The sequence below is a fragment of the Pteropus alecto genome, unplaced genomic scaffold (genome assembly GCF_000325575.1).
Source record: "Pteropus alecto unplaced genomic scaffold, ASM32557v1 scaffold42, whole genome shotgun sequence".
Lineage (NCBI taxonomy): Eukaryota > Metazoa > Chordata > Mammalia > Chiroptera > Pteropodidae > Pteropus > Pteropus alecto.
The window spans coordinates 11,698,725-11,716,979 of record NW_006434825.1 but is presented as its reverse complement, the minus strand read 5'-3'; the positions used below and the strand labels follow the sequence as shown (position 1 = coordinate 11,716,979).

Here is an 18,255-nt window from a genome sequence, read left to right as displayed (position 1 = left end):
GGTTTCCTCCTGGCTTAGTTCAGGTGTTCATCTCCACCACCTGCACCCCAGACTTTATTAATAGTCATCACTGGCCTCATCATATGCAGGGCCACCACCCAGAATGCTGGGAGCCTAGCCCTGCTCTGTGTGCTCTGGTTGGGCTCTGGAAGGAGGAAAGGTTCGCTGACTCTGGTGGCTGCTTTGGGATTCTGGGCACTCCTTTGATCCCCAAGGAAATGTCTTTGTGATCTATGAGGCCTTCCGAAGTTCAGACTGCAGAACCTGGGATCCTGTTAGAACCTCTTGTCTATGGATCAGGAGCCTTTCCTCCTTCTTGGAGGCCCCAGAGAGGGGCTGTAGTCCTAGGCAAAGTGAACACAGGAGGAGAATTCTGACCCTGACTGGGGAAGAGTCTAGTTGTAGAGAAGTGACATGAAACAGCCAGACATGAATATAGGCAGTATGTTGACAAGTGCCAGAAAGTTGAGTGGATGCAGTGAAGGTCAGGGAAGGCTTGCTGGAGAAGGTAGGTGTTACCTGTGGCATGGAGAATGGGAAGGGAAAGGAAGGAAACAAGAGGTCTTGTGGTTTCAGAGCTCATGGTGGGCTGAACCCAGTGTGTAGTAAAGGCTCGTGATACTCGAGAATGACACATGGCCTGTGGATGGAAGGCAGAAGAGAGGACTTGGGGCCCAGTGACAATGGGGAGGAGGCTAGCAAGACACCGGGGAGTAGCAGTGGGAAGCCACTGAAGGCACTAAGTGAGTGCCTGGCAAAAGCTGGTCAGGGCAGAGGATAGATGGAAAGCAGGGAGCCCCACACCCACAGAGGGTCATGCCCAAACCTCACTGGCTGGAAGATCCTCCTGTTGGTGAGCTCTGACAGGAAAGACAGTGAGCTCTCTTTACCCTTTGCCAGCGTCAGGTGGTCTAAACCACCTAACCCCTATCGCCTTGCTCTCCTCCTCCTCCCATGCTTTTCTGCCTCCCTCCATCCCTTCCTGCCCTGTCATATATCCCTTTTTTCGTGGCAAAGGAATCCTTGGTTCTGGATCTTTTTGAGAGGAGCCATTATCCACCCCTGGAACAGATCTTCATGGGCACACCTGTAAGGTCATGGAGCTCGGCCTGCCTCTTTGTACCCTGGCTGAGTCCTGAACTGATACCTTAGGCCTTGGGGACACCATAGCCTGTGATGCAGGACAGGAGACTCCATGTTGAACGTGGCTTGCTTTTCTTTTGCTTTCTCTCCGCAAGCTTTGGGGAATAGTGTCTGGTAGGAAGGTGGGCAGAATGTGGCTTAGCCCTGCTTTCTGCAGCTTTGCTGCAATTCTTTCAAAGCCGGAGCAATGGCCTGCAGGAGCCAGCACCTTCCTCCTCTGCCAAGAGGTGAGGTGAGGTGAGGCCTGCTGCCCCACTGCCCTCTGGGCCTGACTCACATTTCATTCTCCTCCTCAGGCCAACCTCTACCCCACCGTAGGCCTGCAGACACCTGGGGAGATTGTGGACGCCAACTTTGGGCAGCAGCCCTTCCTGTTTGACATTGAGGACTACATGCGGGAGTGGCGTGCCAAGGTCCAGGGCACTGTCCACTGCTTTCCCATCAGTGCCCGGCTTGGCGAGTGGCAGGAGGTGCTGCAGAAGTGAGTGCCCTGCTCCCGCCCTTACCCAGCCCTGCCTCCTCCCAGAGGCCTCACTCTCCTGTAGGCCCCTGTACTGCTACAAGCTGCTCTTATGAACTCCAGTGGGTAGCGTTCCTTCTGGAAAGCACTCCCAGAGTGACTCTGCCTGCTGCTTTCCTGCTTCCCTCTTACTTGATGGACAACTCCTGCTCAGTTTTCCAGATCTGCTCCTAATTAAACCTTTGCACGCACGCACACACCCCCTCTACGCACTCATATTGGATCAGACGGCTCTGTATGTAATGTCACCAGCAGGGCTGTTTTCCCTCCCTGGGTCATTTTGCAGAGAATGTACTAGGACACTGTCCAGTCTCTTTCTCTGTCGACTTTTTCCCCACCATAGGGAGTATCCATCATGCCATAACTCTGGCCTGAGGTTACCTCTCAGGGTCAGCATCCAGCTAAGTTCCATGCATCCATGGCAGTGGTGGTGGGAAGGGTGTCCTCCCTAGGACCAGCCTCACTGGCTCTTTGCTGATTAATTCCGATTGTCCTGGAGGCCAGTCTTGCTGAGAATCCCAAGTGAAGCCAGGTGTGGGTCTTTCTTCCGCTTGTCAGCTGCAGGCCTGAGTGAGGCAATGACTAGTACTCACTCTGCCAGGAGGTAGATTAGCTTGTTAGCTTGGCTTCCACCAGCCCTTGTCCCTTGGGTGGGGTTGAGGTGCACCCTGAGTTCTTTGTGCAGCTTTCCTTTCTTGAGGAATTGATATTGAGCCATGTCCCAGGGAGGGCTGAGGCAGAGCAAGGCGGCCAGACCCTTCTCAGGAAGAATAGCACTGCTGGGTCTTTTTCTGAGCCCCTAGAACTAATGGGAAGCTCGTCCTCAGGGCCAGCACAGTGCTGGTCCCTACAGCAGGCTTGCCAGGATAGCAGAGGGAGAGCTGGAGCTGCCCCAGCCACATCAGAGAAGGACTGATACTCTCAACTTACAGGGCGCGGGCTTAGCACATGGGTGTATTTGTTTACATGTGCGTGTCTATGTGCCTGTGTGTGTTCATATGGAGTATTTGCCAAGAACTACATATAAGTGTATCCTGAGATTTCATAAAACTTTATTTTGGGGACATTGCTATATGATCTTGGAGACAAGTTTGCCACAATCCCTTCGGCTGGCTTCCCTTGGTGGGAGGTTCAGATTACTTCCTCTCTTTTGCTTGTGCAGGTAACCTTTTTGTATGTTGAGTTTTTCTTATTTAGGATTATTTTCTCGGTGTCCTTATGAGAAGTAGAATTATTGAATCAAAGGGACTGTATATTTTAATGGCATCTGGTGTGCATATAGAGTCGTCTGAACCATGTGTTGTCAGTTTTTGCCCTTGTGTTTATAATAAGAATTATTAGAATTATTACTTAGAACATAATATTATAAATATGTAATTTCATAATAAGAGGTTGTATTTATTGACTTCTTACTTTGTACTAGGCACTTTATGTGTATCTCATTTACCCCCTAAAACACAAGGGGACATATAGCCGAACTTCTTTGCCACATGACAGCCCTTCAGACATTCATATCTGGCAGTTACGATAATGACGCCAGACACATGCACATACCAAAGCATTCACTCCTGTACACCTCAGATGTGAGGGCTCATACTTCTGTTCCACACGTGTGTGCATATATGCACACATGCACACACATGTGCCACTGCTCAGCCAGCTTTGGGTGGGATTAAACGGCCGCTGGGCCTCAGGCTTCTCAGAGATGTTTCCCAAAGATTGCATTCCTTTTGGCCATGTTGTTGCCTGATATGTTGGCTTCTTGGGCCCCTGATTTGTGGAATATTGGGAGTAACTTAGTTTATGGGTTAGCTCCCCATGACCCTCTAGAGCCAGCACTCCTGAGGGCCAGGTTTGCCTGGTTAGCTAGAATGGACCTGCGAGGCACGTGGGGCAGTCCGCAGAGGAGCGCCTGTATCTGTAGAAGGTATGCACATGGCATGCATTATCTCTGGGCAGCTGCCAGACTGCTTGGCTGGCTGCCTTTCCAGGAGGCCCTCAGAGAAACTGTTGGCCATCTCTGGACTTGATGCAGTTCACAGGAGGTAGCTGCTTTTGTAAGGAGATGGTATGTGCCTGTGTGTGTGCTTTTGTTATCATACTTGCCCACTTGTGGGCAGTGTATCCCAGAGAAACTGCAGCCACTCCTTCAAGCTGTGAGGACGGATGTGGTGACCAGCCCTTCCCCAGCCTCATTGCATGATCACTAGGGGAAGTGTTCATTTTGTTTCAGCCCATTTATTTTCATTCTGTGGAGGTTATACCTCTAAGATGTATTTAAGGAAGACCTAAGAGGAAGATAGTCTATTCCATCATGCGGGCAATGAGAAATGTAGTTCTTGAGTGTCACCTCGAACATTTCCTTTCTTCTAGCATGGTCTCGTCTTACCTGGTGCATCATGGGTATTGTGCCACGGCCACGGCTTTTGCTCGAATGACTGAAACCCCGATTCAGGAAGAACAAGCATCCATAAAGAACAGACAAAGTAAGGTTGATTCTCCTCTCCCCTCTCCCCTCTCCCTCCATCCTTCACCAACTCTGCTTTCTAGCTCATACCCGCTTGAATACAGTGTCAGGAATCCATTTGGCTCTGGTCCTCACTGCCAGGAGACCAGCCCAGAGCCACAGCCCAGCCCTAGGCCCTGCTTCTGTCCCTCCTTCAAGACAACACTGCCCAGGTGGATAGTCTGGCGGCACGGGAATGTCTTGTTATAGCCTCCCTAATGCACACTCTGCTGGCTTGGCACAGGCCGGGGCCTGGCCTGGCCTGGCTGCCTCCCACTTTACGCTGTTCCTTCCCCCTGAATCCTGGATTCTACTCAGCCTCTTTTTCATGGACCTCCCTAATGCACACTCTGCTGGCTTGGCACAGGCTGGGGCCTGGCCTGGCTGGCTCCCACTTTACGCTGTTCCTTCCCCCTGAATCCTAGATTCTACTCAGCCTCTTTTTCATGGTCTTCCGGAAATAGTGTGTTTGCATCTTAGACCAATGTCCTGTCTTTCATATCATTTACCCAACTTTAGTAGTACTGCCTGCTCCTGGCCAAAGAGAGGACTAAAGTAATCAGACAGGGCAAAAGCTGATGCTTAGTGGCTGCTGTGGTAGCACCTGTCTTTGTTTTCCACCGATGGTCCTGCCCTTTGCAGACAACCAAAGGAAGGAGCCAAGGGAAGCCTTCCTGGTGTTCATACTAGCCTGTGTACTGTGTTTGGGCCTATTTATGGAAAGAGAGTGTTGGGTAAGAGGAAACAGAGCCCAGAAAAGAGATAAGAAGAGGTGAGAAGAGTGAGGGAGAATGGGTATGTGTGGACATGCGTGTCTGTGTGTGTCTGCTTGTGTCTCTCTGAGACTATCGTCTCTGTATGTGCATGTGTCTGTGTCTCTCAGAGAAGCTATGCCCAGCCAGGTAGATGGCAAGGGATCCCAGACTTAGGATCTATGAATGAGAGCACCTCAGGCCCAGAAGTCACTCTCAGCAAGATGCACCAGGCCCCAGGGCAAGAGCAAGATGCTGATGGCCTGAGAGGTGTCAACTTCAGAGATGCCACCGTGAGGAGGGTGGCATCCTCTCCCAGCAGGGAGCACGCTGTAGCCCCTGAAGACTACCAGGACGTGGGCTCTGGCCCAGAAACCAGTGCACTCCCATTACCACTCCCCCATGAAGCCTGAAAGGAGAGAAGTCTGTCTGAAGAGGAAGCCCCTAGGGCCACCAAGCTGCCTGGGTACCCATCCCCAGATCATGCTCCCACAGCCAGGGCCCCTCCCCACGCCCAGGTCCCTGGCGACCTGTACTCTGTAGCAGCAGGCCTCCAAACTCACCCTCCTTTTCTGGTCTGAGAGTCCTTGCTCCGTCTTCTCTTCTTATTCTTTGAGGACTCCCTGACACTTAGCAGAAACCAGGGTCTGTGGTGGGGCTGGGCAGCCAGATTCTTTCTTCAGCCTCTTCTGTGAGCATCTCAACTGGGCATGCCACTCTGAGCCAGCCCACTTGACTGTTGTCTGGTTCGTGCTAGGGACTGGCAGTGTGCAGGCATGCAGCTGCGAACAAGGTCTGTAGCCCCTGACTCACTGCCATGTTCTTGCTCTCTGCAGAAATCCAGAAGCTGGTGCTGGAGGGCCGTGTGGGTGAGGCCATTGAGACCACACAGCGCTTCTACCCAGGGCTGCTGGAGCACAACCCCAACCTGCTTTTCATGCTCAAGTAAGTTGTGGGCCCCACCAGCTCCCCCATAGCCCAGCCCTCCTCAACTGGTGGTGGGAACATACGACCAGGACCAAGCCCAGAGCAGTGCCACTCCGCTCCCTCTACAGGTGCCGACAATTTGTGGAGATGGTGAATGGGACTGACAGTGAGGTCCGCAGCTTGAGCTCCCGAAGCCCCAAGTCCCAGGACAGCTACCCTGGCTCCCCCAGCCTCAGCCCCCGACACGGCCCCAGTAGTTCCCACATGCACAACACAGGTCAGCCACTCTCCAGAAGGCTCTGGGAAGAACTGGTGTGGAGAGGAAAAGCCACCTGCATACCATTCCCTGGGCTGGGCTCAGGGATCACTGCTGGATTTGGGGGAAGGGAAATGGGACCACTGTGGTCATGCCCGGGGCCCTGCTTGATGGCAAGTTGCCCTTCCTATTCTGACTGTCCCCCGGCTTCCAGGTGCAGATAGTCCCAGCTGCAGCAATGGTGTCGCGTCCTCCAAGAGCAAACAGAACCACAGTAAATACCCTGCACCCAGCTCTTCCTCCTCCTCCTCCTCTTCCTCGTCATCCTCCTCATCCCCATCCTCCGTCAATTACTCCGAGTCCAACTCAACAGATTCCACCAAGTCCCAGCCCCACAGCAGCACCAGTAACCAGGAGACCAGGTGCCTGTCTTGCTCTGCTTTTTCTTCCTGCCTTCTGCTCTGCACCAGCTGGGCCCACTGCAGCCTGTCTTTTGAGCGCTGCCCCTTGCCCTTCACCTTCCACTTCCATCCCAGGTCTGTGCCTGGAGCTGCTGACCTACCAGGCACTGGCTTCAGTTTCTGGCCCTACCTATGATTCAGTTGCTACTTTCCTTGGCCCTGTCTTTCTCCAGAGGTGCTGACACTGTCAGGCTGAGAATGTGGTCTCTTAAGGAGACCAGGACTTAGCACTCCTGAGGGTCTATACAGAGGGGGCTTTTACTGGACTTGGTTTGTGGTCATCCATGTTGGATGGGCAGGGAGTTTTAGGCTATAGACTACAGGTGGCTTTCAGCACTCCCAGGCATGCCTCAGAGCTGAACTGGGTTTGGCTCCAAGAGATGCCTATCTCTGGGTTCATGGGCCCTGGTCATTTGGGGGTGAGGGGATGTTCAGTAGTGTGCCAACTCAGAGAAGGGCCAAAGAGGGGAAGTTCACAGAGGCAGCATTGGGACAAGAGTGGGAATCAGAGGATAGGCCTCTGGGCATAGCTGGTATCACTGTGGTGGCCAAGTGTTGGAGCCTGGGAAGCCTGAGCTGTCCTTTCATGCTCCTAGGGGCCTGAGCTTACCCACAGCAGCTTGTAGCTAAAGCCTGAATGGAGGTCCAACCAGGCTGCTTGCTCCAACCACATCCCCTTGGCCAACTCTCACTTCATCCCTTCTTCACAGTGACAGTGAGATGGAGATGGAGGCGGAGCATTATCCCAATGGTGTGCTGGAGAGCATGTCCACACGCATTGTCAATGGTGCCTACAAGCATGAGGACCTGCAGACAGATGAGTCCAGCATGGGTGAGGGCTGTGCCCCAGCATGGTGTTCTGTAGGTGCCAGTGCCCCTCCCCTGTGGGAGGGGGTTGGAACCGGCAAGCTTAGGCAGCTTGAGAGGCCCTAGCCAGACCTGGTCCATTGCCTTCTTAGCCAGTCATGAATACAGGTGCTCAAGGTGAGAAGACCCCCGCCTACTGCCAAGACCAGAGCCCCTGTGTCTGAGGCTAGAGGGGGTTGGTGAAAGTGGGCACTCATGTGCTGGGTAAACTTAAAGCACCTCTGCTATGGCTGGTCCTGCTCCTCCCAGCCCTCACTTGCCTCTGTCAGAAGCAATAGCCCTCCCCACCTCCCCCAGTCCTTCTTGCCATGTTCACTTTGGGGTCCCCCCAAATGTTCCCTTTCTCTTCTCACCCCTCCTGATGTGTTCTTTGCTGGACTCTGGGTGCAGATGATGGTCATCCTCGGCGACAGCTCTGTGGGGGCAACCAGGCTGCCACAGAAAGGATAATCCTATTTGGCCGCGAGTTGCAGGCACTGAGTGAGCAACTGGGTCGGGAGTACGGCAAGAATTTGGCCCACACGGAGATGCTGCAGGTACAGAACAAGCCGGGCCCTCATACAGAGTGGGCCCCCATGTGGTGGTGGGGGGGCAGGGTCTCTAGGAGGGCCCTGGGAACAACAGCAACAGAACAAAGAGGGCTCTAGTCATGTCTGCAATGGGAAAACAGGACATCTGGGTGTACCTCACCCTCTTTAGACTCTAGGGAGGAAACAGCCTTGCTCGACCCTAAGGCAGGGTACGCTGTACCCTCACTGGTCACTACGCAGGGCACTTTATCCCTTTGTGCTGTGTGTGCCACAATCCTCTCAAAAGTTCCCTGTTTCTTAGGATGCCTTTAGCTTGCTGGCATACTCAGACCCCTGGAGCTGTCCAGTTGGCCAGCAGCTTGACCCCATCCAGAGGGAGCCTGTGTGTGCTGCCCTCAACAGCGCCATTTTAGGTAAGTGGATCTAATAAAAAATAGAAGCTGGCCCATGAGTGCCTGGGGTGGCCCCCTCCCTTCTGTCCTTAGGAATTGCTAATATTTGTCCAAATCAGTGCAGTGAGCTCTGCCCAGGAGCTCTCTAGTGGCCCACAGGACTCTTGGGCTCCCGTGGCTGAACCTAAACCCTAACCTCCCTCTGCCCAGCTGAGTGGTCTGGCTAGATCTTGATGAGCTCTAGGCTGTGACCGTGGGCCCAGGCCAGCCCGTTGCTCTGAATAAAGCTAAGGTCCTCAGGTTCCTGGCATGGCGATAGGGCTGTGGCCTCTTGGCCATGATACATTCACATATGAACACAATAGAATCTCTGTTCCAAGAGATTCTATTCACTCCCCCACCTTCCACTCCTAAGGGAACTTTGACCTGGGCCCAAGCCCTGGGCAGGGCAGTGACCAGGCCTTGTCTCTCCTCCACAGAGTCTCAGAACCTGCCAAAGCAGCCTCCTCTGATGCTCGCCCTGGGCCAGGCATCTGAATGTCTACGGCTCATGGCCCGAGCGGGCCTGGGATCTTGCTCCTTTGCCAGAGTTGATGACTACTTGCACTAGCTGACCACGCTGGCTGGCCCCACCTGGCCCTCCCTCAGCCCCAGGAGCCCAGCCCTCCATAGGCACCTGGCACAGGGACCTGGAAGCCATGGGCAGAGTCCACTCCTCCTGCCTGGCCTCCCCCTCCCTTTCCTGCCTTCTTCCTTCCTTCCTGCCTGCCTGCCTGCCTTCCTTCCTTCCCTTCCTTCCCTTCCTTCTTCTTTCCCCACCCTCAGTCTCTCTCTCCCCACTTCACGTGCAGCGGCCTGTGACACAGTATTGGCTGGTTACTCTCATGTAGCGCCTTCTACTTTAAAAGGGGGGTTTTGTTTTGAGAAGGGGTTGGGGTTTTTTAATCTTTTTTTCCTCCTGACTGAGCCACCAGTATTTATCTCTGGAGAGTTTGTGCTGAGCTGGTTTCTGCTAATTTGGTGATGAAGCCTATCCAAGTTGGTGATAGCTTATTATTTTCATAAGTAAAAAAATGAGATTATATATATAAATATATATTAAAAAAAAAAAGACAGTATTTATCGTAGTGTTAGTGGTCCAGCACCTCTTGGATGAGGCTGTCCAGATACCATGTTTTTATTTGAGTCCAACTCATTAAAAAAGAATCATCTCTATAACCTCAGCTAAGTGATTTGATTACTTTAGGCTTCCCATTTGCTGAGCCACATGCCCAGCTGCAGCCTAGGGAAGCCCATTAGGCTTTGAGAGGCCACTTAGCGGGCAGGTCAGGCCAAGCTGGTTTACAGCATCCAAGAGGTGTGGGTCCCTAGGCCCCTGAGATCTGGACTGAGCAGAGAACGACAGAGCCAGGGGTCCAGAGAAGAGAGGAGTGGCCCAGTGCTACACAGCAAAGCAAAGGAGTGGAGGGTCCTTGGCCAGCACGCTATCTACCATTCTACCCTGCCTCTCACTGCCTGCCTTGCCCTTCTTTCTCTCTCTTCCCTTTTCAACGTCCTGCCTCCCCTTGTTGTTAAGATGGCCAAATAATTCATTTACTCTAAATTGATTGCCTGAAAACTACCTGCCTTCGACCCGAGAGCTGCTGTGTGTCAGGCTGCGGGGAAGAAGTCTCTATTCCCGGGACAGAGGCTCTTGAGTACAGGGGCTACCTTCTTCTTGCCTGGATCTTCACCGTCTCTGCACAGCTCTGATGGAATCGATGCTTTCTGCTGAGAAGCCAGGACCTTGTGGAGGCGCTGGAGTGGTTGGAACCCTTGGCCCCCTAGGCCAGAACTCACTGCAGCTGTCCCAGGCAGCTCCCTGCAGCTTGGCCCTAGCCACTCTTAGGAAAGACTGTTATGAGTATTTGCTGGCTGGAGGAAGGGACCTCATGGGCTTTAGAAATATCCCATCAGCCCCATGAGATGGATCCTCACAGCTGGTGGGACAAAAACAATCCATCAGGGAATCAGGAGAGGAAGGGCCAAGATGGCTTTCAGGACTTGGGTGGGCCATCTGTGGAGAAGACTGACTGTCCAGGAGGAGGAAAGGAAGGAGATCTATTCAGAGGAGCACCAGGAGGGGCTGGGATTTCTCCATCTGCTTCACAGTGGGAGGGAGCACATAAGCCCCCTACAAAGGGGCAGAGTCAGAAGTTGATCTTTTAGTCCCTGCCTGGATCTGGCCTGAGCCAGCTCTTGCTCTCTCAGTGGACACAAGAATGGTTGGGAAGGCCTGAGGTATTATTTAGTGCCCACCAGGCTTTGTTGGGCCCACAGCTGGACAAGAGAAATGATTGAGTTGGACCAACTGCTGATGTTGGGTGGGGTTCAGGGCTCGGCCCTGTGCTGTCAGAGTTCTGCCTTGGGACATGACCCTATAGACTGATGCTTTTTCTTGGTCCCACCAGGGCCTCAGCTGGCAGCCCCCAGATCATGGCCCATCAGGGGAGGTCTTGTCCTGTCTGTAAAGGAAACGTCCTGTGCAAGGCTAGGGATGCCTAGTTCCCAAACCCTGAGGTTGGAACAGGCTGTTAAAATGGTCAGAGCCAAGCAGGATTGGGAATTAAAACCAGAGGTTTTTGCAGCTGGAATGGGATTCAGAGAACATCTACTCCAGCAATCCTCTCCTTTTACAAATAAGGAAACAGGCCCAGGAGGTTAGGTGACTTGGCCAAAGTCACACAGCAAATTAATGGCAGAGTCAGAACTACCCTCATCTCTGTGAGTTAGGCAACACTGTTTAGTCCTAGAGCTGAATGGTGGGTGAAGGGTTAGGCTCAGCAGTGTTAGGGAGGCCTCTAGCAGTGTCTGAGCAGCTGGTACTTTCAGGGGTGTGTCAGGGATGGGGATGGATGCCTGGGCTTGGGTTGTGGAGCATCAGAGAGGGCCCAGGAGGGCTCAGGACAGCTGTTTGCTGCTTGGGGTTGGGTGTCCGCCTGGCTCACACTCTACCCATGGTCATCTCCCCATTTTCTGTGCCTTATCTCACTGTTTCAGCTGAGTCCAAGTTGTTTACTCTGTTCCTCTTCAGAGGGGCTCTTTGTCCCATTTGGACAGCTTACCTTTGGGACATAAGCCTTTGCCCCACAGCCCATGAAGAGGACAAAAACCAAGCTGCTTGAGCCCACTGTCTTGATAGTCCAGGCCTGCCTGCCAGCCAGAGGAGCCCCTTATGCACACCCAATTCCACCAGCCTGCTTCTGGGAGCCAAGAGTGGGGAAGGTATCTGGGAGGAGCCCTGGTGAAGAACTCGACTTGGCCCAAGGGGTCAGGAGGAAGACCTAGCCCAGTTGGGTTGTCCAGCCCTGGGGGACCAACCTTCCTTATGTACCTTTTCTCCTTGCACCATCAAACGATTGCTCCTTCCAGAGTGCATGGAAATTGGCAGACCATGCAAAGAAAGCCAGAATCCTGATCCTCACCCACGTGGGTCTGTGCTGGGTGCAGGCCATCAGAACAGGAGACACCAAGAGATGGAAAAGTGGGGACTGCCCAGCCACCCAGCACCTTCCTACCCCTTAAGCACAAAGAAGATGAGGCAGAGAACTGTCAGAGCTGGAAGTTCCTATGGTTGCTCATAACTCAGGTATGCACGCTGTGTGGCAGCTGGGCAGCAGAGCCCTACTTGACCACCAGTCCCGTGCACCCAGACCTGTGGCCAGATTGTGGACTCTGGCTGCCTGAGGTGCCGCCTCTTTGCATAGGGTTTTCCTCCATTAGTAACTACAGCTGACACAGACGTCCTCCACATTGTGCACACTGGTTCTGCCTTTGTCCTCGCAAGTTGATACTTGGCATTAGCATGAAACTTGTGGGAGTGGGAGGGTTTAGAGAGAATTCTAACACAAAACATCCTATTAAATTGTACTTGAGAGATGAAAAAACTCCTGTTGTATTTTGACAGAATTATTTTTATTAAAATACACATCCATGGGTAGTCATGAGTGTCTGGTCTCTGTTTTGAGTCTTACTGGGGCTGGTACCCCTATGTGGCATACCATATCCTGAAAGGTTTGACCCCTTCTCAGCCCACCTCTCCAGTGCCTAGGCCCCTAGTGCCTCCTCAAGGACCCTTAAGAATTTGGGTGTCTGCAAGGCCCCAAAGAAGATAGGTACTTAAGCTCCAATTCTCTCCCCAAAACAGCTTTCATCTGAGACAAAGAAAAAGTAGCAAATTCAGCTTCAAAAAGGTGGGCCACAGGACTTCCTGCTCTCAGAATAAGATATTAATACATTCCAAATACGTTCACCCCAAACATGAGAGAGTAAAAAAGTTTCCCTGAGGGGTATTGAGGTTAGGGTCCTGTCAGTCTGAGAAAGAGCTTTGTGCTCAAAATCCTGGTTCTATTTCCTAACTGGGTGACCATAGAAATTGAACCTTTCTCAGCTTGTTTCCCCATCCTTAAAATGTGGTCAATCCTTCTACCCTGGGTGGTAGAAGATTCTAGCATGCATAGTGCAGTGCTTGGTACATAGGGATGAAGTACATGTGGCTGCCCTACCTCCACGGGGTGTGACTGGCCTGCTCCTACCTCATGCTGCCTCCTGTGCCCGCAATGGACTAGGGTTTTATGCAGGGGAGAAATACAGTAGCTTATGCTGGTGTCCACCTAAAGGTGGTACTGGAAACAGTTTGGAGGCAAAGAAACCAGCTAGGAGGCCGCTGCAGTAGGCCAGACACAAGAGGGCAGGTTTGGGAAATGTTTAGGAGATACACGTTAACACAACAAAATGAGTAACTGGATATGAGGAAGATGGGAGAAGCAAGAGACAAGGCAAATACAGGCTTTTGGTTTTGAGTGAAGGGATGGCTAATGGTGCCACAAGATTGTATAGGGAACGAAAGGGAACAGGTGATGGCTAAAAGTCACTGGAGTATGGAGGTTTGCTAGAGAGCATGTGGATCCATATCTCAGAGGACATGGTTCCTGGAACTGGAAAAGGGTTCTGTGGTCCAGTAAATAAGGAAAACTGTCATGGTCCTCACAGTGAACATCACCAGCTAATTAAAAGCTCAAAACCCTGTTAAGATGTGCAGCTTAACCCAGCACTTATATTACTGTAGAATACTTATAGAATATTTTATAGCACTATTACTCTAAAGAACTCTTAGGGAAGAGCTAGTGTAGAGGGAAGAGTGAAGTATTAGATAAACACAAATGTCCTGGTTCCATAAATAAACCTGTATATAGTGGATTAACTTCCCTCTAGTGGTTCTGAACCAGGACCAATTTTGCCCCAAAGGGGACATTGGCAATATCCGGAGATATTTTGGGTAGTCACAGCTGGGGTTGGTGTGCTAGTGGCATCTAGTAGGTAGAAGCCAGGGGTGCTAACATCCTACAACGCACAGAAAGCCCCCCATGACAAAGAATTATCAGGTCAAACATGTCAACAGTGCCGCTGTTGAGAAACTCTGCTCTAGAGTGAAACTTTGCACGATGACACAAATAGATCAGACCTAAGCACAGTTTGATTCTGCCTCCCTTGTGCCTGGCTGTTGGGAATCCAGGGGGAAGGAATAAGGGGATAAAACTCCATCAGAAGATGGAGGGGGAGAGGGGAAATTAGAGTTTCTCATCACTCTGGAAGCTTTCTATGCTCACAAAGGTGGCAACAGTAGCAGAAGTCCTGTTTCCCCTGCGCAGCAATAGCCCTGCTGGTCAGCAATCCTCAGTGGAAACAACTGCTTCAGTGCAACTGACATGTTCTGTCATTACAGGCTGCTCTGGAGAGATGGCTGGGACACCCTCCTAATGCCAGCTGAGCGCGGGTCCAGACTCACCAGGAGAGTCAGACAAGAACGGGTGGGTTCTCCCTATGCAGAAATAACCATAATCCCACATTTCCAAGATAGCCTATTTTACACGAAGGTTCACAGGTTTCACTACCCTAGCTGACAGTAGGGTGAACCAAAGGGTAGTCTTATTACAAACAGTATTAATTTGGGGCGGGGGATGGGGAGAGGAGAAATAGGATCCAGGAAAGAGATCAGGAGGACTGAGTTCCTAAACCTGAGAGCACTGATATCTAAGGAATAACTAAAGAACATTCAGAGAAAGAGGAGCCCAGACAGGCACTTGAGATAACAGAAAAAACGAGTCATTAGGAGTCAGGAAGCCGCGAAGTCCGGAGAGTTCGAGAGAAATGGCAGACCTTCCTTCATCCCAAGACAACCAAGAACCACCACAGTCTCCAGAACCTCCTTGCTCTTGATGCCGGGCAACGAGCCAGAAAGAAGCCGAGGGTGGAAGACCGCTCACTACGTGGTCCGCACCGGGGGAATTGAATAACCAGGGCCTCCAGCTCAGCTACTTAACCTTCCCGGACAAGGAGCGAGCATGCGCAGCTTCGGGTCGCAGCCCCTCCCAGAGCGGGCCCACCCCCGCCAGGGAGCATGCGCAGACCTTCTGCCGTCCCGCCCCGCCCTTTCCAAAGCCCTCGGTTCCTTAGAAACCAGGCGGCGCGTTCCCGGTGCGGCGCGCTAGACTCTGGGGCCCGTGAGTCCCTACTAGCCTTCCTCACCGAGGGCTGGTGGCCATTGGGACCCTTGTGGACCTATGGTCTCCGGTGCGGAGCAGGGCGGGCAATGCCAGTGTGCCAGGTGAGAGGCGGCCCGCGGCGGCGGGTGTGCATGGAGGAGGGCATGGCGTGGCTGCGAGCGGGCGTCGGCGGGGCCTCCTCCGCGGCCCGGCGTCCGAGGTCGGAGTTGGGGATACGCGGAATCTGGGCTAGAGGGAACCGTTCTAACTGCCAGCACCCGCGCGGAGTTCGGGGGTCGCCCCGGAATTCGCCCTCCCCACCTCAGAAATAGGACCTGCAAGTTTGGTCGTAAAATCGTACAATTTTGGCTCCTTGAAGGACCTCGGTTCTAACTCATCCTTTTACTGGACTCGAAAACCTAGGCTCCCCATCCCTGTGCAGAGTAGACCCCCTACCTGTGTGAGGCCTGACGCTTTGTGGATAAAGATGTGAGGTATGGAAGTCTCAGACAAAGGGTTCGTGGGGTAGCTGGTCCATCCTGTTTCAGAGTGAAATGGAACTTTTAGGGGGTAAATCTTTATTTAAGGAAAAAGTGTTCAGATGGCAGGTGGGAAAGGGTACACCCCAGGAGATGCGGGTGGATCTGCCAGCACCAGAGTACCCACGGGCCACGTTTCATGGGCCCAGGCCTACCTTTGAAGCTCAGGAAGGAAGCAGACGGACCAGGGGAGACAAAGGTGAGGTAAGGTATTCTCACCAGGGAGGTGTTATCATATGAATGGCGAGGAAGGAAGAGTGGGCGGGGATATCAGGACTTGTGAATGGTCGTGTGAAGAGTTCACCTCCCAAACTACTGCAGAATCTAAAGAACGGGACAGGAATTGAAAAGCTTAAATCTACATTGGATGGACAGAAAGCAAGGTTATAAACCATGTTTATTGTCCCCACAGTGTCAAGCTGAGGGCAGCACACATGAGGAAGAAAGTGGGTGCGCTTTGTCTAAAACCAGGGCCAGCCAGGCACTGCCCAGAGGACCTTTATAAGCTGTAGGCACAAAGGTCTCAGAAGGAAGAGCCCTTAGTATATGACCCTTCAGTTGAAGGGAACAGCTAACTGTTAAATTAGAACAGACACAACGTGTTATTGTGACATAAAGAGAAATGGAAAAGAGAGTTGTCTTTTAGAGTAAGGGAAGCTAGATTCATTCTTGATAAGGAAACTCATCGAAAAGCTATACCTAGGGACAAGAGTTGTAAGGCCATCCATTTTACAGAAAATATGAAAAATTACTGAGTTTGGATTAGGAATTCAGAGAATCTGGCTAAACCAAGAGGTGAAAATTTTCAGCAAACATTGCTGTTGGTGGACTCTCCATTTTACAGGTAAAGATTCTGTTGTGAAAGTCTTCCTTACCACCTGGTTGTCCTACTTTTCCTATGGAATGATTGGTCTGGGTCTGATCAGTTATTTTTATTTGCTAGGAAAATTCAGACGTAAGATTTATAATACCAAGTCTACGACCATGCCACCCTGAACATGCCGGATCTCGTCTGATCTCGGAAGCTAAGCAGGGTCGGGCCTGGTTAATACTTGGATGGGAGACTGCTTTGGAATACCAGGTGCTGTAGACGTTAAAAAAAAAAAAGATTTATAATACTAGAACCCACGAGTAGTGGGATTAGCAATGAATAAAAAGGCCCCCCCCACAAAAAAAAGATTTAAAGATTTATAATATGGGGGAAAGAAGTGTGTGATTTTTAAAAGATGGTTGCTGATTCTAATCATCAAAGTACATTTGTTACTAGTTTGATAAAATTAATTTTCAGTGTATATTCAGCTTTGCAGCAGGTTTTTTCCTACCCAGATTGATAGAATATACATTAAAAGTATGATGGTGTTAATAGGTCATATTTAAGGAAGAACTCTTTAGGTTTACAAATCAATGCCAGACCATAACTATGGAAATCGTGGCTATGAATTATTTTCTTTTTGGCTGTGAATTTTTAAAAATTAAAATGTAGTTAATATGCAATAATAGTTTTAGGTGTATAACATTTATTCAGCTTTGCATGGCTGTGCATTTTATTGACTTTTCTTGCACTATGGAAATATTTTGTATAAATACCTCAAGAGATATAATGGAGTATTATCAGAAGGGTATGTAATCTGTGGAGGAAACTGGTACTGTTAACCAAATTTTGTCAGAAAAGTTTTATGAATATCCTTGTATTCTTTATAGAAACACTCATTACTTTAGTATTAGCTCAGATAGAATATAGAAAAGTAAGCCAAAATCAAGATAAGGTGGACGGGAAGCAATTACCATCTACGGAGCTGGATGGGATGTCGGAGGGTGCTTTGAATGTAAATGCAAATACTTTCTTGAGTGAGCAGTTGGAGAAGATACTGCTTACATGTGCTGAGTGTGCCCCTTGGATTTGTGTGCATTTTTTGAGCTCCTGTAATCAGAAAGACACTTGTCGGAGGAAAAAGAGAGACTTACAGACTCAAGTATTTATTCGTTGCTGTGGCAGTGAAACCTTTGACAAATAATTAACATCCACTCCAGATGAGGGCAGTTATCAAATCTGGCCTGTAATAAAGTACTCAACAGTATTTAATAGGCCAACTTACCAGATAAACCAGTAATGTTAACTTTCACTGAACTGATTTTCTAGTTATACAGTAAGAGGAAAAATGAAATGAGAATGCAGTGCCATCTGATTAAGAAGTTTTAATATAGATGTTGGTATTCAGAAAATAGAGGAATCGGAGAGACCACTAACTTAGAAGAACCTTTCTGATGCCTAACAAGTTACTTATGCATATTTATAATAGGAGGTCCAATTCTAGAATAAATCCACCATTGGAATTGAACAGCATCTAGGAAGAAATTAAAGATTTTGCTGTTTTTGAGAATTTGTATACAGCATAGTAATGGGACATTATTTTTTTTAACAGACAAAAGTAGCAGCTTTGTATTAGAAAACTTCGAGTCAAAGTCAAAATTACTTGAAAATTTAAGTAATTTTAAATTTTAAAAGTGGAGAATGAAAGATACTTGAAATAGACTTGGACTCATGAAAGAATAAGTGTATGTGCTACATGCCATTAAGTCGGCTTTGACTCCTAGTGACCCTATGAATGAGTGACGCCCACAGTGTCCTATCCTCAGCAGCCCTGCTCAGCTCCTGTAGACTAATGCATAGCTTCTTTTATGTAGTTAGTCCATCTCATGTTTGATCTTGCTCTTTTCCTGCTGCCTTCTATCTTTCCCAGCATTATTGTCTTTTCCAAAGAACCCTGCCTTCTCATGATGTCCCCAAAGTAGGACTGCTTCAAGTTTTGTTATTTTTGCCTCCAGCAATATGTAAGA

At 50.4% G+C, this 18,255-nt stretch overlaps 2 protein-coding genes and 1 pseudogene across 9 annotated transcripts in view; all 3 read left to right on the top strand.

Moving 5' to 3' along the window:
* Nucleotides 1-12,333, top strand: part of RANBP10 (RAN binding protein 10) — a 56,250-nt gene extending 43,917 nt beyond the window's left edge. Inside the window, exons 6-14 of the mRNA XM_006909775.3 lie at nt 1,440-1,624; nt 4,037-4,149; nt 5,758-5,866; nt 5,977-6,125; nt 6,319-6,526; nt 7,276-7,397; nt 7,823-7,968; nt 8,264-8,375; nt 8,834-12,333. Coding sequence (XP_006909837.2) covers nt 1,440-1,624; nt 4,037-4,149; nt 5,758-5,866; nt 5,977-6,125; nt 6,319-6,526; nt 7,276-7,397; nt 7,823-7,968; nt 8,264-8,375; nt 8,834-8,964 — 1,275 coding nt within the window. The 3' untranslated portion in view covers nt 8,965-12,333. The remainder of the gene's footprint in view (nt 1-1,439; nt 1,625-4,036; nt 4,150-5,757; nt 5,867-5,976; nt 6,126-6,318; nt 6,527-7,275; nt 7,398-7,822; nt 7,969-8,263; nt 8,376-8,833) is intronic.
* A 2,473-nt stretch (nt 12,334-14,806) lies between these two features.
* Nucleotides 14,807-18,255, top strand: part of GFOD2 (glucose-fructose oxidoreductase domain containing 2) — a 32,529-nt gene continuing 29,080 nt past the window's right edge. For all 8 annotated transcript variants that reach the window (XM_006909774.3, XM_025045338.1, XM_025045335.1 and 5 more), the window contains exon 1: nt 14,807-15,000. The gene's annotated coding sequence lies outside the window, so the exon portion shown is untranslated. The remainder of the gene's footprint in view (nt 15,001-18,255) is intronic.
* Nucleotides 16,392-16,510, top strand: LOC112478293 (annotated as a pseudogene).